General features: G+C 36.6%; 1 protein-coding gene across 1 annotated transcript in view; it reads right to left on the bottom strand.

Moving 5' to 3' along the window:
• Positions 1–26484, bottom strand: part of Reln (reelin) — a 422671-nt gene that overhangs the window by 211222 nt on the left and 184965 nt on the right. Inside the window, exons 5-7 of the mRNA XM_090332938.1 lie at positions 26080–26112; positions 23052–23130; positions 3807–3903 (exon numbers count right to left, since the gene is read on the bottom strand). Of these exons, the coding sequence (XP_090189064.1) occupies positions 3807–3903; positions 23052–23130; positions 26080–26112 (209 nt within the window). The remainder of the gene's footprint in view (positions 1–3806; positions 3904–23051; positions 23131–26079; positions 26113–26484) is intronic.

The following is a 26484-nucleotide window of genomic DNA, read 5'->3' on the forward strand; positions in this document are numbered from 1 at the left end:
GCACACTACCACTAGGCCAAATTCCTGGCCCCAGGCCCCAGAGTTGAAGATTTTATTATGTTAAATAAAATGTCCAGGGGTTTCATAGGACTTAGTGAGTGAAAAAAAGTCTTGGGATGCCTGAATGACAGCAGATAGCATCTCCAACTGATTTTGACGTTTATTGACATGAAATGGGTAATTAACTAAATTTACAAAATATCTGGAAACAAAAGTTGCTTAAAAATTGTTCTTTGAGGTGCCAGGAGATTAGCCTAGTGGTAGAGTGCTTGCTTAGCACACACATAGCCCCAGGTTTGATTCCTCAGTACCACATATATAGAAAAAAGCCGGAAATGGTGCTAAGGCTCAAGTGCTAAGGCTCTAGCCAGTGCTCAGGCCCTGAGCTTAAAGCCCAGGACTGGCAAAAAAAAAAAAAAAAAAAAAAAATGTCCTTTGAGCTAGATGCCTGTGGTTCATGCCTGCAATCTTAGTTATTTAAGAGGCTGACATCTTGAGCCAGCCTGAGCAGAAAAATTCAGGAAACTCTTATCTCTTAATAAGCACCAAATTAAGGAGCCAGAAGTATGTGACAGAGCACTAGCCTTGAGAAGTAAAGCCTAGAGACAGTACCCAGGCCCTGACTTCAAACCCCAGGATAGCACACATGCAAACAATATTGCCCTTTGTACCTTCCTCCCTTTTGACTTTCTGCAGGAAGATCCACTCCTTTCCCTATCGTCATTTACCTCATGTTTTTAGTTTAAGTTATTTCTCTCCAAAGTTTATCTCAAATTCAAGGAATAACAAACCCTACAGGTAAACATCTATTGGAAACCAAAACTGTCCCACCAAGTAGTACAGACTGTGAGTGCCAGCAGGACTATCTGTGACTTTCCTGAGATAAAGATCACAGGATTACCACATGCACATACTTGTCTCCCTAGAGTCCTCTCTTCCCGGATATTATTCTGGAGCTGTTGCCAGTACACAAGGGAGTTCTTAGGTCACCTGACCTATATCCTTCTTGTGTTGGTTTCACTGAGCTGAATTACTTTCATGTTTCATCAATTCTCATGTCTCTGCTGTTTGAATCCTTCTTCCTGTGTTTAACCTAGTCTGCTGGTAAGGCCTGGGACTAGGTCTCTGGCCACAGAGATAGTGTGTGTGTGTGTGTGTGTGTGTGTATGTGTGTGTGTATGTGTACAAGAAAGTCTGCAGTTCTTTGTTTCACAACTTTGATAGAATAACAAGTATACAAGAAACAAGAGACAGGTTTGGCATTTTGATTTTGTTTCTCTTGGGTTTCAAGAACGCTAGGTCTGGTTCACAATGTTTTTATGTCAAGGGATTAAAACTACCCTCAAGGATTCTTTCAGGACAATAAAAATAATAGTAATAATAATGATGTTGATGAGGCTTGAGCAGGAATAGTTATCTCATGAAAACAAGCCTATTCCTCTCGCCCCTCCCTCTCTCTCTCACTGTCTGTCTGTCTGTCTGTCTCTCTCTCTCTGGCTTGTCTCATTTCTTCCTCTCTTTAAACTTAAAGCTCTGTCTGTATGCTGAAGAAAGTATCAAAATGGTATGAAGAGTTTGGTTTCATGGAGTGAGGGACTGGACCTTACATGTGGAAACTTGGCCTTGAGCCTAGGACTCTAATTACAGTCTTCTTTATCTAAAAGAAGAAGGCATGTTGTTCAAAAAGTGGTATCTTTCTTAATGTATAGGAGTTTTGAATGAATTCCATTTGGAAGTGCCATATTTTTTGAAGCATAGTGAATATAATGTTACCTAACATAAAATTCTTCTAATTAATTTGTTTTCCGTACATACAACTTGGAAAGCACTGTATAATTTTGCTTCTGAGATAACAATATAACATTAATGAGAATTAGAAGTTGCTGGTACAGCTGTGAATATTACCTAGTCCTTTTGGTTTATCTTTATTCTCTTTGAATCTGCCATCTAAAAGAAACCTAGACAAATTCTAGAATAAAAATATAGAAGTAGTTTGTATAAATATGTAATTTTAGTCTGAGATATTGCAAAGCTTCTATATTCATCTGACATTCTGAAAACAAAAGGATCTCTTAAAGGTCTTTTGATAAATAATACAGCAGTTATGACAGTCTTATGAAGAATGCCTCCCTTCAAATCTCCATGCTTTTATTTCTAAAATGAGATAATTGCTTTGAACATTTTCTCTTTTAGTGGGAAGGCTATGCTCACATTTATGTAAAATTAGCTTACTGGGATATCAACTCTAATTTAAATAAACTTAGGAAAATAGGGAAATAATTAGGATTAACTACCCCGGTGATAAAATAAGCTAGATATTTTCATTTTTTATGCTATAGAGTGTGAATTTTTGTATTTCATTATTTGATACTTATTCTAATAACCAGTAAAAGCAAAAATAATTTTCCAGGTTTTCTAGAAATATTACTGAATGGGAGCACTTTTTAAATTACGCAATGATTCTAAGTTCAATTACCTATGACAAAACATTTTATTTCAAAGTTCATAGATGATTAATTCAGTCATAGTACACTATTTAAAATGTACTACAAAATCTATTTTTGCAGGAAGAATTTCACTCCCAGAGTCACATTTGTCTGCAAGAATACTGTAACTTGAATTATTAGCAGCTATTATTTTAATTTGCATCTAATTAATTCTGTTTTGTGTCCTAATTTCAACTAAAAACTTCAATTCGTCAATGTTCTAAAGCTAGATCTTTCATAAACTGAATGTATCCATGGCCATACAAGGGGTATTCAGGCAGCATAAAATAAGTCATGTGATAAAATATTAATTGGCTTTCACATTCTGATAACTAAATCTTTTTGTAATCTCCACCCTTCTTTTTATGGAAACATGTCATTGGGCAACTTTTAAAATGAATGATTTGAAACAATGTGTGCCATAGAGGCAGAAAACAGCCTGTTATTAAAAGCTCCAAGAAAAGGAAGTTGTTTGGGAGTTGGGGGTGGAAAAGCAGAAGCTCGTTTTTAAAAAGTAGAAAAGCCAAGCATAAAAGATGTTACCAGAAGGGTGTTAGGAGCAAAATAATTGAGCTAAGATATAACATAGCAACTGCTTTTAATGTTCCTTTTCAGGAATATGAAATGAAGGGAGTCTTCATGTCAGGAAGAAGTACCAAGGCAGAAATAAAAGGCTCATTAGCCACTTGCTGATAACAAGTGGCTTCACTGTTTTAATTTAGATATGTTCACCTTTCATTTTACATGTGATGCAGGAACTTGTCTTTGGTAAGTAATAGCAAATCAGCCTTGAATATCTTGGCATAAACCAAAGAAATACTAGTTTATTCAATATATACATTCACTAAAGTTCTTTCACAGCCAGGAAGCAACATTTTAAAATACTGTAATAAAATGGAATAACTAACATATTTTGCTTGCTAGGTGGAAATAGGGGAACATTTTAATAACAAACTTATGCAAGAAAGTAGGAAGTTATAAATTGTTTAGATATGATAGTATATAAATGCATGATTATACATTATTATATACATTTTTAAACAACTTATCACAGAAATGCACCATGCTTAATCAGACCCATTGCTATGGCCAATTTTATTACTAAATTCTTTACTGTTATGTTTGAAAAATGGACCTCAAAATCACCCCTCTCAATTTTAAGATACACATAATTTACAGATATATTTATGTGTGAATTCACAATATAAATAATGCTTCAAATTTCCACCTGAACTCTAAAAACACAAGAGCATGTCTAGTTGACAAGATGCTTGGGTAACTATTATAATGGAGTAATGCCCATAAATAGCATCTACTTACCAATTCCCGGGAACCATACGGCTCACAGAAGGTGACAGCATCGCCATGCATAATTGTACCACACTGCTCTCCAGTCTCACAGTTGCTACATTCAACCCTGTAGGAACACAGAATGCATTCCCAAGCTGAGAACTAGGAAGCACAATGTGGTTTGTCAATCAAGACAAAACAGTTGCTGCTATTTGGCTCAAGAAACATCCCACAAAGATAATAATATTTTGTATTCTTCATTTATAAAATAGAACAAGCTAAGTTTCTTGCAGTTACTGTGAGGAATAGAGTATTTCTAAAATACAGAAGTAATCTCATTAAAAGCACTTCCATTTAATAATGGAATATGGTATTGTCAATAATTACATGTAGCATATAGTATGCTCCCATACAAGAAGGAATACAAGTATTAAATATAAACAAAGTAATACCTGCTCAATAATAGACTAAAAATCTACATCACTAAACTAAAAGCAATTTCACAAATTTGGAACATTTTTATTTCCATTATAGTCAGTGTAAATGTTTAAAATAACTACCCTCAAATAAATATTCATGGATCCGTTCCATTATGATAAAAAAATAAAATCCAATATTATATTTAATCCATGTATTAACTACATATAAATTCTAATTCAAGCAAATTTTGGATAATTAGTTATGTTTACCTTGCAAATGATTTAATTAGCTGCTATATTATTATAAAATGAAATGGTTAATGGCCACTCCGCAGAGGATCTTAAATTTATTCATTTCTATCTGAAACTCTGGATTTGACTTTGTACATTTTTGGGTAACATTTAATGCACTGATTGCCTTGTAACATTTCAACCTACAGCATTAACATACTTAACATGTAGAAAGATGTATGTTTCCCTTGTCTGATCCTCAAACCACATGAGAGCTGTATTTCATGAATAAAGAACATTTTCAAAGACCTTCACAATTCAAGTGCCAAACCCTGTGGAAAGGGCACTTTGCCCTTTGCTTGGGAGATCACCATATTATCCTTTTTTTGCTGTTTGCTAATTACAGAAAGAGAATAGTAAATCCCACTCAAGTAGGAAGACAAAGGTGTGGGGAGGGATTTATGTAGTTCATAATGCCAAGAGGGAGACGTGATGTAAGTACCAACTTGGCATATATATATGCTCTTCCTATTTGTTTTACAGAAGGGTGTACATGATCATCACTAACATTTACAGTTATGTTCCTATTTAGGAAGCTTATCAATGTCTTTGACATTTTTAATAAGCAGCATAAAAGAAATCCTGATAAGAAATTTAAAAGGTATCTCATGATGAATGAGATGGGGTAAGGGAAGAGAAATTGGGGGAAAAAACATGGGAAGGGGTATGAATGTTCAAGAAGTAATGTACCTACTACCTGACGAATGTAATTGTAACCCCTCTATATATCACTCTGATGATAAAATACAATAGTAATTTTAAAAAAATGAAGCACTAAATAAATATCAAGAAGTATTATAAAAATGTATCTCATAGCATTATAAAACTCAGTGGAAATCTGTGGTCTTCTCTTGATTACTGGAATATAAGAATCCAATAAAATGCTCTTAATATGAGAAAAGATAGAGTAGTATCTTTGGAAGAGCAACAACTAGTCTCTCATTTCTCATTTATGGCATGTTCATTTATGGTATGTTTCACTCCATAATTACTGGTTAGATGGATAAATGAATGTAAAACAACTTCATAGACAGAAATATCATTCAGATTGGAAGTCTGAAGGATTTACAATAGGGCCTTATAAGCATGATGCCAAAACTGTTATTTCTAACATTACTATGAGTTTCTCCTGGGTTTCCAACCTTTCATACAATTAATTGATCCTCATTTCCCCTAGAATATGTTATATGAAATTACTACTATCATTCCAATTCTTTTTTTTTTTTTTTTTTGCCAGTCCTGTGCTTGAGCTCTGGGCCTGAGCACTGTCCTTGTACTTTCTCAAGGCTAGAGCTCTACCACTTGAGCCTCAGCACCACTTCCGGCTTTTTTCTATATGTGGTACCAAGGAATCAAACCTGGGTCTTCATGCATGCTAGGCAAGCACTTTAACCACTAGGCCAAACTCCAGGCCCTCATTCCAATTCTTTAAACTGATTGTGATCATGATAAAATTACAAAGAAGTAACATAAACATTGGAGTAGGCATTTCTTAGATTTTCTTTTGTCAGTGCTGAGGAAATAGTGGGCTTCTTCCTTTAGTGAAAATGAGGAGTCTTTGTTCTCTAAGTCATTGTAATGACTTGAGAGAAACATCAACTTTGACAGAGAGAAAATTAAAAGAATGCTCAAACTTCAGAGTGGCTACTTGCCAACAGCCTCCAGGGACACTTAACGAAAAGCAGCATTGTTGATATGAAATCTGAAGCCTGTTGCTTGAATTTCTGTAGCAATCATTCTCTTATATACAAAGATGCAGATACAGATATGGATAATTATATATATATATATATATATACACATTCTTAAGCAGCCCAAAATGAAACATGGGAAAAATAGTATCTACAGTATACACAACATGTATAATAGGCCTCCTCCTTCTCCTGTAGTTTGGGTTAAGTAGGTTTCAGGTGGCATCTTGATATCTATATATTGTTTAAATGTGATAGTGATGTCAATGGTGGACAGCATGGAATTATGGAACCAATGAATGGCCCAACAGGCCCAGGATGAATCACTTCTCTTTTGTGGTTAAGAATGAACACAAGGGGCCAGGAGTTTGGCCTAGTGATAGAGTGCTTGCCTAGCATGCACGAAGACCCGGGTTCGATTCCTTGGTACTCCACATACATAGCAAAAAGCCGGAAGTAGTGCTGAGGCTCAAGTGGTAGAGTGCTAGCCTTGAGAAAGTCCAAGGACAGTGCTGAAGCACTGAGCTCAAGCCCAGAACTGGCAAAAAAAAACCCCAGCATTTTGGGCCTGGAGTTTAGCCTAATGGTTGAGTGCTTGCCTAGCATGCACGAGGACCCGGGTTCAATTCCTTGGTACCACATACATAGATAAAAGCCAGAAGTGGTGTGGAAGCTCAAGTGGTAGAGCTCTCGCCTTGAGAAAGTCCAAGGACAGTGCTCAGGCCCTGAGTTCATGGCCCAGGACTGGCAAAAAAAAAAAAGAATGAACACAAAAGAAAAGCTCCTCTTTGGTTTGGTTTAATGCTGGCTCTAGATTCTTCTTCTTTGTGCTTTATATGATCTGGACTCTAAAATAAGAGTTTAAAAATTGGTACCTTGTTGAAGCAATGGAAGATTCATAAGCACCAAATATTCCTCACTATTTTGCTACTTGGAGGAACAATGATTTCACCAAAAAAGTTTGAGTTTAAGCCCCAGTACCAGCATCAAAAAATTAAAACATGAAACCTTCCCCAAATTAAAGAAACAGATGAATTAAAATCTTCACCGATGTATTTAAATTATATTTTCACTTTTCAGCATCAAGTTATTAATGGCATAGTTGATCATCTTTTTCATAGGATATCTTCAAGTTGGAGAGTATATTTCATAGTTAAAGCATCTTAATTCAGACTACCTGCATTTCAAAGGCTCAGCAATTTTAGGTGGGTTGTGCTGACATAGCTCTGGAGATGGCACTTGGAATTGGCTGCTCTCTGGGTATGAAGACAAGACTACTTTTCAGAAATTCATTAACATAACAGTTTAGGATGCTGCTAAAATTATAAGACTGCATATTTGTAGGAGCTGGGAAAGAATGAGAGGTATACAAAGAAAAGAAGAGGTCCAAGAAATGATACTTGAGGAACTGTCAGAAATCTTACTCTGATTTCTAAAGAGTTCACACCATAACAATGACTCTTCAGTGTGAAGGCATTCAGCCCTATATCACATTACTTTTCCAGATATTGGCAGTGGAGCTCATTTGTTTTCTTTCTTTTTTTTTTTTTTTTTTTTTTTGCCAGTCCTGAGCTTGAGCTCAGGGCCTGAGCACTGTCCTTCGACTTTCTCAAGCCTAGAGCTCTACCACTTGAGCTTTAGCACCACTTCTGGCTTTTTTCCTATGTATATGGTACATATATATGGTACCAAGGAATCGAACCCCGGGCCTCCATGCATGCTAGGCAAGCACTCTACCACTAGGCCAAACTCCCGGCCCTGTTTTCTTATTCTTTAAAAAAAATTTTTTTTTGCCAGGCCCAGGGCTTGAACTCAGCACCTAAGCACTGTCCTTGGGCTTTCACAAGGCCTTTCCTATGTGTATGGTACCAAGGAATTAAACCCGGGTCTTTGTGCATGCTAGGCAAACACTCTACCACTAGGCCAAACTCCGGCTGTATTCTTGTTCTTAATCAACCTGTGTTATCAATCAAAGCACATTTCCTTATGGTAAAACTATAATGTGACATTCTTAATATTCTCATTATTAAACTTTCAACTGCATATCTAAATGCTACTATCATGAATAATGAGAAAAAGCCCAAATTCAGAAGGTACACAATGACATAGAGACTAGAGACTGAACAAAGACAAAATGGTGGACATAGCTTTGCAGAAGAGAGCTGTGATCCACATAAAAAATACAAGAATATTTTTTTACATCTATGGGTATAAATACCCATTTATATCCAAGAAAAGAAAATCCTGGCTCATTAAAGAATTAACAAAACATTAGGTGGCTAAGTGCTCTGAGTTTCTCAAAAAATAAAAATGAGACCTCTGGGTGTTTGAAATTCACTTTTGGCTGTATGGAATTGTTCTACAGGTTCCTGAGAATTAAGAGTTAAATTTGCTGGATAATGAGTAGTTCACTGTCTTTAAGTACAGTGAGAAAAGACAAAAACAGCTGCTGTTTTTGTGACATTTATGTCACAACATGGCCTTGCAGCAGGATTTCTTCTGAGAAAGATAGGCTTTCAAGTTAGATAATATTTATTCTTCAGAGATGTGTGGGAAGGAGCAAGGTTTTCATAGTCCCAGTTTAAAAGACCTTTTATTTTACAATTTACAAAGAATGCGACCTCTTGATCTAAAGATTAGAAATGAATTGCTTCTTTTCCTAATAGCAAAAGATAGCAATATTTCCCAGAAGTAAAAAGAAAAAAGTCTAGACTCTTTGGTTTCTAATTCTCAATATGAAAAAACAGAACATAAAAATCTTATAAATAGCATTTGCCCACACCAAAATATATTTTGTCATAAATAATATGATTAAAAGACATTTTAAGGGGAATGCTCACACTTTTCAAAGACCTTGCGAAGCTTGAATTTATTAACCCCCTTCTGAACCTATTTGTCACATGCTTAGGTTCCACATGAGCCTTATCTATTACTGGAGTTCACAGATCATCAAGTTAGAAGGGACCTGCAATATCACTGCATCTCATTATCCCATCACACTTTATAAACGATAAAATTGGAGAATTCAGGTGTCCAGACTTCTTGTATAATGTTCTTCACATTCAATCCTAATACAGTTATAATAAAAAACAATCTCAGTTCTATAAGAATAATATGTACTTCAAAGAATATTTATCAATTTTACTTCAAAAGTGTCTTTTTTGATAACTTATGACAACATTTTTTCGAATTTATTGTGTTAAAGGTTACCTTTACATATGTCAAGTAATAAGGACATTCTCTTTCGCAGTGTCCTCAGTTCCCATATTCTCTCCCATCTCCCCCATCTCTACCTAGGAGTTTCATACATAGTCCACTTACAGCAATGTCCAGTGGAGCCAGTGCATGCTACTACTGCACCTTTTCTCCCTTTGTCCTCTGACTCAGTATTCTTCCCCAACCCTCCCACAGACATGCATGTGAATATACCATATATAAGGTAGAGAATACACACCCATCAGAAAAGGGGGAAAAAAAAAGAAATAAAAAACATCCTTTGAGGAAATAGCTAGCTAACAAGCTAGAAATCCTACAGTGTGGGAGAAGATCTTCACTAAACATACAACAGACAAAGGCCTCATATCTAAAATATATCAACAAATAAAAAAAATTGAATCACTCCAAAACTAATCTCAAAAGAAACAACCATCCCATTAAAAGATGGGCCAAAGACTTAAGGAGAATCTTCTCTGAAGTAGAAATAAGAATGGATTATAGACATATGAAGAAATGCTCCACATCTCTGGTCATAAAAGAAATGCAAATCAAAACAATTCTAAGATTCCACCTCACTCCACTTAGAATGGCCAGGATCAAGAAATCTAATAACAACAGATGCTAGAGGGGATATAGTCAGGAGGGATCACTACTACACTGCTGGTGGGAGTGCAAACTCATTCAACCACTATGGAAAGCAGTATGGCAGTTCCTCAAAAGACTAAACATAGAACTCCCCTATGACCCAGCAATTCCACTACTTGGCATTTACCCAATCATCCAGAAACAAGGACATACTAAATCCACTAGCACAACAATGTTCATTGCATCACTATTTACCATAGCAAAGATATGGAACCAACCCAGATGCCCCTCAGTTGATGAGTGGATCAACAAGATGTGGTATTTATACACAATGGAATTCTATGCTGCTGTCAGAAAGACCAACATTGCTCCATTTGTAAGGAAATGGAAAGACTTAGAAAAACTCATGTTAAGTGAAGTAAGCCAGACAAAGAAACATAGGCTCAATGGTTTCCCTCATTTGTCATAACTAGTAGAAACGTTGGGCTCTCCTAGCAGAGATTTACAATAGAGCACAACCTAGATACATAAGGCCATATAGTATGACACTAAATGAAAGGACTTCCAGGATAAGGAAACAAAAGCCATATAATGAGTGATTGTTGTCCTTAATGTACTATGTTATCTCTCATCTCTTTTGTTGTCCCTTGGTTATCTCATGTTGTTACAGTATTTTACCTTGTTATCTGATATGTTGTGTACATGCTTATTTGGTTATTTGAAATAGGATTGGGAAGGGGGGAAAACAAGATGAAGGGCAAGGTTGGGGGAGAGAAATGGGGACCAAGACATGAGAAAGGGTATCAATGTTTGTGAAGTAACACAGCTTCTATCTCGTGAATATAATGTAACCCTTCTATTAATTACAATAAAAATATATGAAAAAAGTCATTTGTTTCTGAATTTTTGAAGTTCATTGAAGTATGTTTATGATTTTATATACCTATGAAGAGGGGCTTGGGTATTGCATCTTTTGTGATACTCTTCTAAGACTATGTTCTTTTTGTTTCACTGTATATGGATATCTAGTATTTTGTGTAATCTGTCATATCCCAGTTCCTTTTAGACCTAACTTCTGCATGTCAGGAAGGGGCACCATTTATCTGACATTGGCATATCTCACTTAACATGATTTGTTAAGTCAATGGCACTCATCCATATCCCTGTGAAGGTCATTATTTTATTCTTTCTAAGGATTATGTAAAATTCCATCCATTGTATGTGTGTACTTTTTGGATCTACTCATCTGTTGTGGGGCTCTGGGATGATTCTATGTCTTTGTTATTGTGAATAGTGAAGCAATGAATATGGATGTGCAGGTGTCCTTGACATATCCAGGTTTATGATGCTCAAGGTAGAGTGGCATGGCTGGGTGGTAGGGAAGATCTATGTGTAGTTTTTTGAGGAACGTCCAGACTGCTTTCTAGAGTGTTCGTACTAGTTTACATTCCCACCAGCAGTACTGTAGGGTTACTTTTCTCCCACACTCCTGCCAGCATTTGTTGTTGTTAAAATTCAAAATTTTGGCCTATCAAACTTGGGTAAGATGATATCTTCAAGATTGTTTTGATTTGCATGTATTATGAATATTCTTTAAAATGTATACACATCCAAGATATGTAGGAGGAAGAGACTGAGACTGGAAAGATTATGATTCAAATCCAGCCTCGGCAAACATTAGTGATAGCCTGTTTTAAGACCTGGGGCTCATGACTGTGGTCCTAGACAAGAGGTGTAGGTAGAAAGATTGTGCTTGGAGGCTGGCCCTGGGCAAGAATGTCAGACCTTGTCTAAAAAGGAAACCAAAACAACAACAACAACAAAAACTAAAGCAAAACAAAAGAAGGCTGGCTGGGGACAAGCCTCAAGTAATAAAGTATCTGCCTTGTAAGCACAAGGCTCTGAGTTCAAACCCCAGTAATAATTTTTTTCCAGTTATATGGTAAAAAGAATTTGTATTATTAATAAAAAAATTGTAAAACCAGAGACATGGAATGGATTTCATTGAAAACGTTGAGTTAATTCACAGGATTGATATACACAGAATCAAATTCATTACTTTTCCATCTATAATATGTTCTTTTTTATGCTTAGATAGTTGTATTTATTTTTTATATATATTTCTATTGTAATTAATAGAAGGGTTACATTAATTCACCAGATAGAAGGTGCATTACTTCACAAACATTGATACCCTTTCTCATGTCCTGGTCCCCATTTCCCTCCTCCCACCCCATCCCTCATCTTGTTAATACGTTCTTAAATAACTAATCAAAATTTATTTTGAGTGTGTATTTCTTTTTCTTCCACATATTATCAAAGCAAGAGAATCAGTAAATATAAAGCCTAGTGTTGTTCATGAATAAGATTAGGGTCAAGTATAAATGTAAAAGGACATGAAATACTTTGAAAAGGTTTTATTTTTCACCTCAACCAGTTCTCTAAAGTTTCCAGGATTATTAGTGCTATTTTGGTGTCATTTCTCTATCTTTTTTGTGTGTTTTTTCTTGGGACAAATAATTTTATTTGATAAGCATTTGGACATAAACAGCATGCTTCTTAAGGTATAATTATGCCTTTTATTCTGAGCTTAAAATCATTAGGCATGCAAATATACCCCAGCAACCAAACAGTAGGCACAGAGAAACTTGGGAGTGAAATATGACAGGAGACGTAGGTCCCCATTCCAGTGACTAAAAAAGGCTTTTAGGACACAGGAAAGAGGGCTAGATTTAATGAGAAAAACTAAGATCCTTTATACATCTAGGAATTTACAAATGATTGGTGAGAAAGAATGGAAACATGATTTTCTCAAGTGTAGCCTAGTGACATAACTCATTCTACCTTGCAGGTCAGAATGAAGTCACTCAGCCTTAAGTCAAGCACTCTACTGAAACAAGTTAATCACCTGGAAACCCACTGACAATAAGATATCATCAAATTCTCATTTGAGATACATGCTATTTGTTCCTACAACTGAGGACATCATATTATCTATCCATAATGTATTGCCTCTGAACGGTATGGGTTTTATGCTCAGCTCACATGAAGCAATCTGGCATTGCACGAGCCGGAATTATCTGGCTCAGAATTATTCACCAACAGAGACGTTAAATAATTTTAATATTTGCTCTCATCATTCTAAAGTTATTTAAAATTAGAGAGGTAGAAGAAAAAAATATCTTGTAACTCTTGGACCCAAAGATAATGTCTTTTCCAGGTATAAAATCACACCTATCAGTAAGACACTGGAGGCTCATATCTGTAATCTTACTCAGGAGGCTGAGATCTGAGGATCATGGTTCAAAGCCAGCCTGGGCAGGAAAGTTTGTGAAACTATTATCTCCAATTAACCACCAGAAAACTGGAAGTGGCTTTGTAGTTCAACGTGGCAGAGCACTAGCTTCTAGCTGAAGAGCTCAGGGATGGTGACCAGGCCCAGAGTTCAAACCCCATGACTGACAAAAAAAAAAAAATCACACTGATCTATAAGCTTGTAAATACCAGGTAGAGTCAGGGACTATGAATCCAGAAAAGTGAAAGAGCCACCCCTCCAGGCAATTTGGTAGCTGAGCAATAAAATGACTACTTTGGAGACAGCAATGCTTTTGTTCCTTCCTTTCAAGCCTCAGCATCTGAAATGCTCCACTTTTCATCATATTTTATAGTAAACAGGTCATTATTACAAGCAATTTGTATGATCACTTTCAAAAACTGAAAGATCTAGCCTTTAAAACAATAACTTCTTAAAATTCTATTCTCTTTATCAATGTGAAATATTTTTAGAAGAACAGTAAGGAAAGTTCACTCTATAAGACTATCACCTTCAACTATGTCATGCCATTTTTTTTTTGAGGAGCTAACACATGCCTTAAATGTGAAAATGACTAACTCCATTTATAGCTCATTCTTTCTCATTACTTCTCACTGTGGAAGGTAAGAGAACTCTTCTGATTTCACTAGGGAGTTAAAAAATTTGATCTTTTGTTAACAGTTACAGTGACAAATAGGTTAAAAATAGCCCTCTAAAATCTTACTATGCTGATCTCCTACTATGGTGAATTCTACAAAATGCTTCTAGAAGAAATATTTTTCTCACTTGCTTCAGATGTACTTGACATTTAATTCCACTGAATGAGCTCTTGTTTCTGTCATCTAAAACACAGATTGAAGGAGGAAAGAACATATTTTATTAGTAAGACACTTCCTGGCTAACTTTTCTACTGTAGAGCAATTACATTATGGTTAAAGAACAGTGAGAAGAAGAAGAAGAAGAAGAAGAAGAAGAAGAAGAAGAAGAAGAAGAGGAGGAGGAGGAGGAGGAGGAGGAGGAGGAGGAGGAGGAGGAGGAGGAGGAGGAGGAGGAGGAGGAGGAGGAGGAAGAGGAGGAGGAGGAGGAGGAGGAGGAAGAGGAGGAGGAGGAGGAGGAGGAGGAGGAGGAGGAGGAAGAAAGAAGGAGAGAGAGAGGAGAGAAAGAGAGAAAAGAATGTTAGAAGGGAGTTTTATAAGAGAAAAATTTCCAAGATATGAGAAAGGGAATCAATGTATGTGAAGTAATGCACCCTCTATCTGGTGAATATAATGTAACTCTTATATTAATTACAATAAAAAGTACATGGGAAAAAAAGAGAGAAAAAGTTGTTGACAAAAGAAAACAGCATGAGAGATGGTAGGAAAAAGTGAAGAAAACAAGAGGAAGAAAAAAAAAAGTAGAGAAAGATGCATTTATAAGATCAGAATACTGTAACATGAATCCATCACATTATGACTACTAAATTCCCAAATACAATGATATATTAGAGATTCTGGCAAGGCTAAATCATCGAGAAATTATTTTGCTTTACTTTCATCATCAAATCATAATCACGTGTAGTCACTTATTCACGAAAAGCTTTAGAATTCATTCTTCCTTTCCACCAATGGTGTTTTCAAGACTTGCTGCTTGTAAGACTGCTGGACAATGAGCAAATGTTTGGCAACATTAGATAAAATAATTTTTTTCCAATTATTTCCTTCTTGTTTATCAGTTTCTTTTATCCTGATTGTTCAGAAACTCCATTTACATTATGGTTCCCACAATTTAATCCTGGAATTCCTCCCAGTTCTGTTATCTGTAGAAAGGGACAGGGCTCTGATATACTAGTGAACTAGAAGGTATTTGTACTGTTTATTATTTATTTATTCATTCATTCATATATTTTTCCAGTCCTGGGGCTTGAACTTAGAGCTGGGGCCCTGTCTTTGAGCTTTCTCAAGGCCAGTGCTCTACCACTTGAGCCACAGCACCACTCCTGGCCTTTTCTATGTATGTGTTATCATGGAATCAAACCTAGGGCTTTGTGCATGCTAAGCAAGCACTCTACCACTAGGCCAGGCTCCTGACCCCTCATTTATTTATTTATTTATGCTAAACGGTCACTGCATAAAACTTCACATAGAGTAACTCACTCTCACCTTAAAGTATCGATATTTTTTATATTATTTGTTCAGACAATTATTTTTCTCAAAGGGGAGCTTTGATGAGCTCAATCACCAACCTTTTTGCCCTTGTTGATATTAGTCACTCCAACAATTCAGTTTTTCAGGAGGATACTAGATGCAGTCTAACTGGTGATCTTTTAGCTGTAATTTTGTAGTTCAGTATATCTTAATCTACTGGCAGAGGTCTTCATGAGCTACAGGATCTGAGACCGCTGTATGTCTTTCATCTTGGTATCTCCTGTTCCTGCCTGTATCATGACCCAACCATCTAAGATGCTCCATCTGAGGAGGAGTGCCGGTTCTTCCCTGATCTCTACTGGCTAGGGTGCATTTGCCATAATTATTGTTCTATCGTGTGCTGGAGAGGAAACAGCTGTTGGCATCTAGTTGCCATCCATCATTATGTTTTTAATATTGCTTTGCTCTCCACTAGAACATCAGTGAGATTATAGCTTCGGATGCTGTCAGTGATCTTCAAAAAACAAGCATTAAAGAGATAACTTAAGCAAAACAAAGATTCCTCATTGAGTTGGTAATTGCCTGGAGGGTAAAGACACTTCTTAGCAGAACTTAATCATCTTTAAGCATCCATTCACTTTGTAGTCTCTCTCTTTCTCTCTGTTAAAATCAGTAATATCCTCTATTTGAATATGTTTTTATATAAACTTACAGCAAAATACACAGACCTCAAGTATTGACAAAGGCATATATCTATGTCATCCACATCTTCTCACGATGAATATGGTCTCTCCAGAAAGCTGATGGTCATGCTGAAAGAACTAATTCATTAAAAAACAAACTCTGAAATTTTGGTTGGTGCTAATAGACAGGAAACAATCTGATATTCTACAAATTATGCAAGCAAGCAGTAGGGAAATTGAATATCAATAAGATGAAGTATGTTTGTGGTTTCTCACATTTTTCTAAACTTAGAAAAATGGGATTTTTGTCCTCCTGTTTTGGGAAGACGGGGTTGGAAGATTGTGGGTAGCCCCACACTGACCCCTCCATCTGCCACAGTGCTGTGATACTGGGTAACACAGGGAAGGGATGCTGCTCCACTGGTACTCTTTCTCCCCTTTGGGTTGGTGGAATGTTGAGATTGATGAGAGTGTTGCAGTACACAGGAACTTTTGCATGTAGCCTGGCATGAAGGCAAAATTAAAATGGAAATGTCCCTCTCCTCAACCCTGAGCTATGACTATGCTGATCTATGTCTCATCTCACACTCAAGACAAGGAGAATATGCTGAATGAATGGATAGGTAAGATCCATTTCCTTAGAAAGCCCCAGTGAGATTTGCAGCTGGAGACAATTAGTAGAAGGGACCTATGCCATCCCAGCGGTAAATAATACACACAAGAACCTGCTGTCATAGAGATACTGTGGTCTAGATCAAGCACAGAACTACTTGTTTCAACAATTCCCATGTGCATAGGAAGGACTCACAACAGCGTGGTTGGTCTAGAGGAGTGGTTAGGGCAGGGACACAGGCTATCTGTGTGGACTAGTTACAAAGGACTAAAGGAGAGAATGGCAGTATGTTCTGTGACTGTCTACAGGAACAGTTGTCCGGGCACTAGACATATTTCTCCAAGTACCACTTGTTTTTGCAATCATGAAATTTAGCTTAAGAAAAGTCAGAGGATATGAGGTCTCTGTCGGTTGTTTGGTTCGTGAAGATCTTCTCCCACTTTGTAGGCTTCCTAATTTACTAGCTATGTCCTTTGCCATACAAAAGCTCCGCAGTTTAATGCAGTCCCACTTATCCAACCTTTCTCAGATTTGTTGTGATTCTTGGTCCTTATTAAGAAAGTTTCAACCTGTGCCAAGGAGGCCTAGTGTATCTCCTATTCCTTCTTGTAAAGTTTTCAGTGTGTCAGCTTTTACCTCCAGGTCTTTGATCCATATGGAATTAATTCTAGTGCAAGGTGACAAAGAAGGATCCAACTTTAGTTTTCTGCAGGTGCTTCACCAGTTCTGCCAGCACAACTTGTTGAAGAGGCTGTCTTTCTTCCATTCTATTTTTTTGGCTCCCTTGTCAAAGATTAGGTGGCCATAGGTCTGTGGTTTAATATCTGGGTCCTCAGTTGTATTCCATTGGTTGTCAGGCCTGTTCTTATGCCAGTACCAAGCTGTTTTGAGAATTATAGCTCTGTAATAGAGTCTAAAGTTTGGAATTGAAATTCCTTCTGCGCTGTTCTTTCTGCTAAGAAGTGTTTTTGCTATACGGGGTCTTTTATTATTCCATATGAAATTTTGAATTTCCTCTTCTATTTCTTTAAAGAATGCCATTGGGATATTGATGGGTATTGTGTTGAATTTGTAGATAGCCCTTGGCAAGACTGTCATTTTCACAATATTGATTCTTCTAATCCAGGAGCATGGGCAGTTTTTCCATTTTCTTAGTTCTGCTTTAATTTCCTTTTTTAGGGTTTTAAGGTTTTCATTAAAAAAGGTCCTTTACATTCTTAGTTAAGCTAATTCCTAGGTACTTTATTTTCTTTGAGGCTATTGTGAAATATATCAACAACTCAAAAAATTGAATCACTCCAAAACTAATCTCCAAAGTAACAACCATCCCATTAAAAAAATGGGCCAAAGACTTAAAGAGAATGATTGTTGTCCTTAATGTACTATGTTATCTCTCATCTCCTTTGCTGTCCCTTGGGTATCTCATATTCTTACAGTATCTCACTTTGTTACCTGATATATTGAATTTATTTGTATTTGGTTATTTGAAATTTGATAGGGAAGGGGGGAAAACCAAGACGGGTGGGGGGGAGGGTAATGGGTACCAAGACATGTGAAAGGGTATCAATGTATGTGAATTAATGCACCTTCTATCTGGCAAGTATCATGTAACCCTTTTATTAATTACAATAAAAAAATATTAAAAAAAAGAAAAAAGAAAAGTCAGAGGAAAGGTAGAGGGTAAACTAGACTTGAATAAAATTAATTCTACCAATGTGATAGAGGTTATTAATAAAAAGAAGTTGGGTTATGAAAGAATAAAGTTTCTGATACTCAAATTTGTGACTAGAATTCATAACTATATTGCATAAGCATAAACAGTTTCCATAAGGGGTCTTCTGTGCTTGTCCATAAAAATTATACATTAATAATGTATATGATACTTTTGGAAACTCTTAGAGAAAGATGAATATATACTAACATATATCAGAGATACAGGAATATATATTCTCCAACATACAGATGATATAGATATAGATATAGATAAGGATAGTGCCAATCCTGGGCTTAAACTCAGGGACTGGCTGCAGCTGTCCCTGAGCTTTTCTTCTCTAATACTTGAGCCCCAGCTCCAATTCTGGCATTTTGGTGGTTAAATGAAGATGAGCATCACATAGACTTTCCAGCCTGGGTTTGCTTCAAACTGTGCTCCTCAGATCTGTCTCCTGTTTATCTAGGATTATAAGCATGAACCACCAATATCTAGTATGAAAAGTTATCTTGAATAGTTTAGGGATTTCAATTCCACATTATCAGTTTATGAATACAATTCATCTTGACCAATGCCACCCTTTGCACTGTTCTCCTTCTGAGGAAAATTATTGTATAACATATTTACTCAGAGGAATTTGACCCAAATTGGTCACACCTCGCACTTCCTTTCTATCTGGTGGTTATGGCAGGGGCATAGAGACATAGCAATGGCAACAAAGACTCTTTTCCACTTGGCTAGTGGTTTTCTGATTCATCTGTGGTATAAACAGTCAAAGACAACATTAAGAGGAAAAAACTCACTTGGCTAAATGCATATCAGGAAAATAAACTCTGGGGCTGGGAGTATGGCCAAATGGTAGGGTGCCTGCCTAGTATGCATGAAGCCCTGGTTTGATTTCCTGGTACCACATCCACAGAAAAAGCTGGAAGTGGGGCTATGGTCCAAGTAGTAGAGCACTAGCCTTGAGAAAGCCCAAGAATAGTGCGTCCAGGCCCAGTTCAAGCTCAGGACTGGAAAAATAAATAAATGAACAAATAAATAAATAATAAATGGGGAGGGGGAGGCAGAGAGAAAGATGATGAAACAAAGAAAGAAAGAAAGAAAGAAAGAAAGACAGACAGACAGAAAGAAAACTCTGAAGCTGTAAGGCATGAGAACTAAATATAAGAGGACCTTATTGAAAATATCTAATTGGAATATTTTATTTTACTGGTGCTGTGTTCTGATTTCACACAGTTTGTAACTATTTTAAGGATATTTTAATGTCTTTATTTTATCTTTTATTTTAATACCTTTTTATCCACTTCTCTATGATTCTTATTTTCATTGCTATCACATAGATTATGTAATGAAGCTACCTTTACTTAGATGTTTTTCTTTTTATTCTTTTTTTCTTTTTTTGCCAGTCCTGGGCTTGAGCTCAGGGCCTGAGCACTGTCCTTGGACTTTCTCAAGGCTAGAGCTCTACCACTTGAGCCTCAGCACCACTTTCGGCTTTTTTCTATATGTGGCACTGAGGAATTGAACCCGGGTCTTCATGCATGCTAGGCAAGCACTTTAACCACTAGGCCAAACTCCTGGCCCATTCTTTTTATTCTTTTAAATAAAAATTTTTATTAGTCAACTTGAGATTTTTAAATGATGACATAACTGGAAAAAATAGCTTCAAGCCATATAATGTGTGATTGTTGTTCTTAATGTACTATGTTATTTATCATCTCTTTTGTTGTCCCTTGATTATTCTCATATTGTTACAGTATCTTACTTTGTTATCTTGTATATTGTATATACATTTATTTGTTTATTTGAAATTGGATAGGGATGGGGGGAAACAAGATGAGGGGAGGGGATGGGGTGAGGGAAATGAGACAAAAACAAGAGAAGGGGTATCAGTGTTTGAGAAATATCTGGCGAATATGACTGTAACCCTTCTATTAATTACAATATAAAAAGAAAAAAATTAAAAATAAATAAATAAATAGCTTCATTTCATTGAGTGACGTGGGAAAGAGATTCATGAAGTTTACCCATAAATTTGTGTGACAATTCTAAGGAATTTTAGACATTTGACCAGAAGGTTTATCCTTCTAGGCTTCTGTATGGCTGCCTTTCTTTTTTCTTTTTTTTTTTGTTTTAATATATTTTTTACTGTCATATATAGAGGGGTTACAGCTATATTCACCAGATAATAGGCGCATTACTTTTCACACATTGATAAACCTTCTCAAGTTTTTGTCCCATGTCCCTCCCCCCAATCATCTTGTTTTCCACTCTTCCCTTTGCTATTTCAAATAAATAAACATATATATAATACACCAGGTAACAAAGTCAGATACAGTAACATTATGAGATATGCAATATAATGAAAGAACGGAGGACTCAGTTAAACAAACTAGATTAGGAATAATTTAGTAATAATTATTCTTAATAATATTTTGTTTTAAAAAAGACATAGTCCATTGTGAAAATATGTCACAGGTAAAAGGGAAGAGATAGAGGTGGAGAGAAGAGGAAAAGAAGGAGGATGTAAAGGAGGGAGAAAGAGGGAAGGAAAAGAGGTAAAGGAGGGACAGTAGGGAAGAAGAGAGTAAGGGAAGGAAAAGACACGCTAGAGAGGAAGGGAAGAGAGAAGTAGTGAAGGAGAAACTATTTCTGTACTGAACTTAATATGAATTAGTACGATGCTAGACTTTTTCATCCTATCTAGCTTTAAAACAATGCTTTGAGGATAATGTCTGCCCAATTATTTCCTTCAAGGAGAGAACACAGAGAGAGGACTCAAGCTTTTTACTTTTCTCAGCTTATCAACTTGGCCAGCTGCTTGAGGGTCAAACTGAACTGGCATAATCTCACACAGCCTGTGCCACCTTTTGTTCAACAGGCATCTGCCATGTGAGAATCCGACGGTCTTTTTATCCTTAAAAAAATCTTAAAGAAATGAAATGAAGGAGATTCTATGCAATAAGAGTAAGGCAAAACTACCCTAAAACTTTTTTGGTAGAAGACAGAACCACTTTGTCTTTTTTTTTTCTATTTTTTTTTCTCTCCCTCCGAAAGAGGGGAAAGCCATAGCTTACGTAAAAGAGACACGAAATCCATAATTTTGGTCAAGAAAAGACATATCAAATCAGTCATGGAAATGAGTGACAAAAAATCAATCACATTTTATTGACTTAAAAAGCAACAAAATCTGAATCACATAAAAGTCACATTTTGGATTTATCAAGAAAACTTGTGGAAGACTGAGTTAGCTTGACAAAGATGAACTTACTTGGAAAGAAACAAATGATGTGATAATATCTAAATTATTTGAACTTCTTATGTCAAGTATGAAGAAGTAGAAAATTTTTCCTGGGTAAAAGTGGTACTGGTCTTTTGGATCCTTTCATTTTCCCCTAGCACACAGGCTTGAGCCCAGGGTCTGGCAATCTACCTTAGCTTTCCACCCAACTCTGGTGTCTATCACTTGGACCATATCCCACTCTTGGACTTTTGCTGGTTATTCAGATATGGGAGTCTTGTGGGTTTTTTTTTTTTTTGAAGGCTGGCTTTGATTCATGCTCCTCAGATCTCAGTCTACTGAGTAGTTAACATTACAAATGTGAACCATCAATGCTCAAATCCCTTTTTGCTTTTGTTAACACAGATTTCAATGTACTTTAAGAAATTTTTATTTACAACATATTCATAAACTTCTGTTAGTAGACTGCTTTCTTGAGATTGTGAATTGTGAAATATTCTCATTGTTTACTCCTGGGCCTGAGCACTGTCCCTGAACTCTTCAGCTCAAGGCTACTGCCCTACCCCTTGAGCCACAGCGCCACTTCTGGTTTTCTAGAGGTTAACTGGAAATAAGAGTCTCAAGTCCTTTTGTGCCCAGCTGGCTTTGAACCTTGATCCTCAGATCTCAGCCTCCTGAGAAGCTAGGATTAAAGCCATGAACCATCATGTCCGGCTGTTTGCTTTAAAATAGATTTCATACTTTGTGCCTGAGATGGTCTAGGTTATGAGCCTCCTGTTTGTGTTTCCCTATATTGCTAGAATGGCAGATGCCCATAACCATGCCCATCCATTTGATAGAAATAAAGTCTTTTGAATTTTTTTTTGCCTGAGCTGGCCTGATCTCTGCTTCCCAAGTAGCTAAGATTATGTGGGCTTGAATATCTATTCCATCTTAAAGGAACATGCTAAAGAAATGAGGAAGTATAAATAATGATGTAACCCACTAGCTTGAAATTATCTGGAAATATGACTTAAATAATTGGCCATTTCAAACAAAATATTTTCTTTTTTTTTACTTGTCATCAAAAGAATCATTAGGATATATTCTAGCACAAATGTATCTTTTCTAGTTAAAGATGTAAACTGAAAAAAAATCTAACTTTGAGGAGCACCTAAATTCAATTCTTAAAGAAGTTAAGAAATAGATGGTACATACAGTCTACACTGAGCCTATTCAATAGTTTAAAATGTCTCACTGATACCTTAGCACTAAAGAGCTATTTAAGTAACTGCTGCTTAAGGGACCAATCAGTAGAATAGGGTTTTTGTTTTGTTTTGTTTTGGGGTTATTGTTTGTTTTAGCATTTCATAAACCAAAATGAGGTATATTCCTGTAACTTACCATATATTTGGATTTAATCCCAGTTGTGAATAGGAGTCGAAGTCATCTCGTAGGATAATGCTATCACTATGTATTTCAGCTAAAAGAAGAAAAGGAAAGTGTTTAAGAAGGAATTATACTACAACAGTAAATTTAGGTAAACATGTAGCATTTCTAAACAAACATAGTATTTTAAATTAATTTTAAATGAGTTGATTAGACTTGGTGTTTTCCCCCTAGATTTGAAGGAAGGAATATAAAAGCTTTGTTTAAGCACTTTGACATTTGAAATCCATAGTCCTTGAAATCTATACATTGTCACATGTGGGTGAAGCAGAAAGACCAAGGTGAACATTACAAGAAGCCACACAGAATTTGTCTCTCATACTGCTTGCTTCATACAATTGTCCCTGTCTCCCAAGAAACTGTTGAAACAGATTTATTTTAAAGCATGAAGGGGATAGAATAATCTGCCCCTTCACTGCCAGTCAAAGCTGCTTATATTTATCAAACAGTTTTCTTTCTTTCTTCCTCTTGCTTGTGGCTTTGTTTTTACTCACTGTATTTCTATGACTCCTTTTAATTTAGTGTGCTTCAAACTGTTTCCTTTGCTTACCCTCAGAATTACACAGTAAAAAAATATCTAGATAAATACATAAAATTCCTGAGTAGAAGCAGCTTAGAACTCAAGAAGAGTGACCGCAAACCATCATGGCTGGAAATGGCCTATGACTACTCTTGACAGCATCTAAAACACCCCTGCTTAAGTTATAGAACTTGCTCATGCTTAGATTAAAGAATTTTTTATAGATTGTAGAATACACCTGGCTAGAACATAAGCATACTCAAGTTGTAAAAAAATAATTAATACTTTATAAGCCTTCTTGTCTGATTTCTCACTCTTTGCTTAAGAAGTTTGTTTCAGCTAATAGAAATACTATGTTTTTTCTTTGTAATTTTGTTAGAACTAGTTAACAGATGCCTGTTGGGACAATTAAAAACAATTAACAAAATAATAACTACATTTTTACATTTTTGCAGCAGTGATATTTTATGTTTTTCCCCCCTAGGGGTTGGGGGCTCATTCAGATATAATTCTCTGAACTCACTGGTTAATTAAAATCTCTCCCAAGTGTCTGGAAGCATATTTTTAAATTCTCTTTGGTGACATCCCCACCTATGGCAATCCTTACCCCCTTTATATCAAGTATGCCAGCAGGCAAGCACATAACGAAGTCATGGAAACCAGTGAATCAGCATGTATTTAGAGGACTGGTTGCTCCATCTCAAAGCCTTAGGCATGAAGTACAGAGAGACCAGATATACATTGGAGTGAATGCTGCCATGTACTCTGTGCATGGGAGGGACTTAATGATTCCTCTGAGCAATTACATACAGTGTCTGAGATGCCTACAGGGTACAACTCTGTCAGTTCTCAACCTGGCCGAGACCCGGCTGAGCCACTGCAGGTCACCAGCCTGTGCTGCCTGCCAGAAGGCATGCTTCTAAGCACTTACGTTCATCTGGCAAGTAAGAGGAGCCCCAAGCTGTAGCACTACATAAAAGTAGAGTTTCTCAAGGCAGATTTTCCAAAGAGAAAAATAAATTAATTGGGTTTGCAGGTTGAAAGGAAAAATCCCAAGAGACAAGAAACTGACCTCTCTGGAGGTCCCACAGTGAGAGACATCTAAAAAAGCTGGAAACAGCTAGGATAATTTCTTTTCACTGTAAAATAAGTCTCCATGGACACAAATGAAAAATTTAACTCTTATAGATTGTTTTCTAGAGACTTTTTTTAAAGGCAATTGTCAGCCTCATTGGATACTTATGTACTTACTCATTTCCAAACAGAGCTGTATCATTTACTAAAACTTTCAAAGTGTATACTTCATCATGTTACATAATTCTCCTATCTCTATAAGCAAGGAACTTTGTCAATTCCATATTACAGATGTGGAAACTGAGGCACAGAGCAGTTAGGTATTCCTTGTTCAATGTAATGCTAATAGTTTAATCCCAGACAGTTTGGTTCAACTGAGATATCTTAATGTATATCCATCTGTTTGTCTGTTGCAGTACCGGGATTGAACTCAGGGTTTTGTGCATGCTAGGTAGACACTATCCTGCATGTGCCATGCCTCTAACTTGTTTTGCTCTCTTTTTGAGATAGGGTATTAATTTTAGACTGGACCAGCCTGGACTATGATCCTCCTTTTATAGTCCCCCACAGTGGCTGTCATAACAGGTACACACTACTGTGTCCAGTATTTTTCTGTTGAGGTGGGGTCTTTGGAATTTTCTTTGTCCAGACTGGCCTGGAACCAGAATCTTTCTGACTTCAAGGTTCCATGCACCTGGATGACAAGTGTGTGCTCAGCTAGTGGTTGAACTAGGGTCTACTAAAAAAAAAATTTCTGAGCAGTCTTTAAGCCACAGTCTTCTTGATCTTCACCATCTAAGTAGTTAGGACTCTACACATGAGCCACTAGCAACTAGTTACAATCTGTATCCATAAATCATTGCACAACCTTGCCTTGAAAAGTGTACATGCAATTGAAAACAAAAATAATAGTGTCATTTTAAAAGCAGATTGCTGCTTAAAGAGCCTCCTTTGGTGTTTAAAACATTACTGAATTATATTTCTCTTTTTCAGCCTACCAAGTTGAGCAGGCATCTGAAACCTGACATGCCCTCTGCTCTTCCGCATTTACTGTTCCTATCGCCTCTAGCCTTGAGTAACTTGTGATGGGTAGAAGTGATGGGGAAAACGCATCATTCCAATGCTCAGCCACAAGGTGACACTGAGCAGTATCCTAGGAGAAAGGGCACTGACAGGCGTGAAAGTCCCTGCCGGGTGGCTAGCTGGGCAGCATGATTGCTTTCCTGGGAAGGTTCTACATTCAGTCTGGATCTGAGGCTAATTTCAAGGAGTGACTAGAGAATTAGGGAAGACAAAGATTCCTCACCTCTATAACACCTGCCAACAGAGCTCAAAGACAGAAGAAAGGAGATGGCCAAGGCTGACTATATCAAAGCTTTAAATACTTACCTAGATGTGGATGTGCACTGGCCTCTGTGGGAGCTGGATCAAGAGAAGAAAAGAGAAATATGATGGATTAACAACAAAGACAACCCAAAAATGCAATTATAAAACTTGAGTCATACTAAATAGACCAAATGGCTGGATATTTTTAAGAAACAAGACAAAAACAAGTGCTAATAACTATTCTAAAAATGATGGGAAAGTACTTAGCTGTATTATTTAAAAGTAATTTCTCCCTCCTAAATGAAGAACAGAATCAGTTACACAGAGAACAACCATTTTTATCTAGACATAGTCAGATTCCCTTTAAATACACAATATAAATATGATGTGACAGTTGGAGCTATGCCAAAACCTTTCTGAGCATATGTTACATGGCTGAAACTGTGCAGGAATTAAGGAAATGGAAAC

Source organism: Megascapheus bottae, chromosome 5 (genome assembly GCF_031878675.1).
Source record: "Megascapheus bottae isolate mThoBot1 chromosome 5, mThoBot2.hap1, whole genome shotgun sequence".
In the NCBI taxonomy this organism is placed as follows: Eukaryota; Metazoa; Chordata; class Mammalia; order Rodentia; family Geomyidae; genus Megascapheus; species Megascapheus bottae.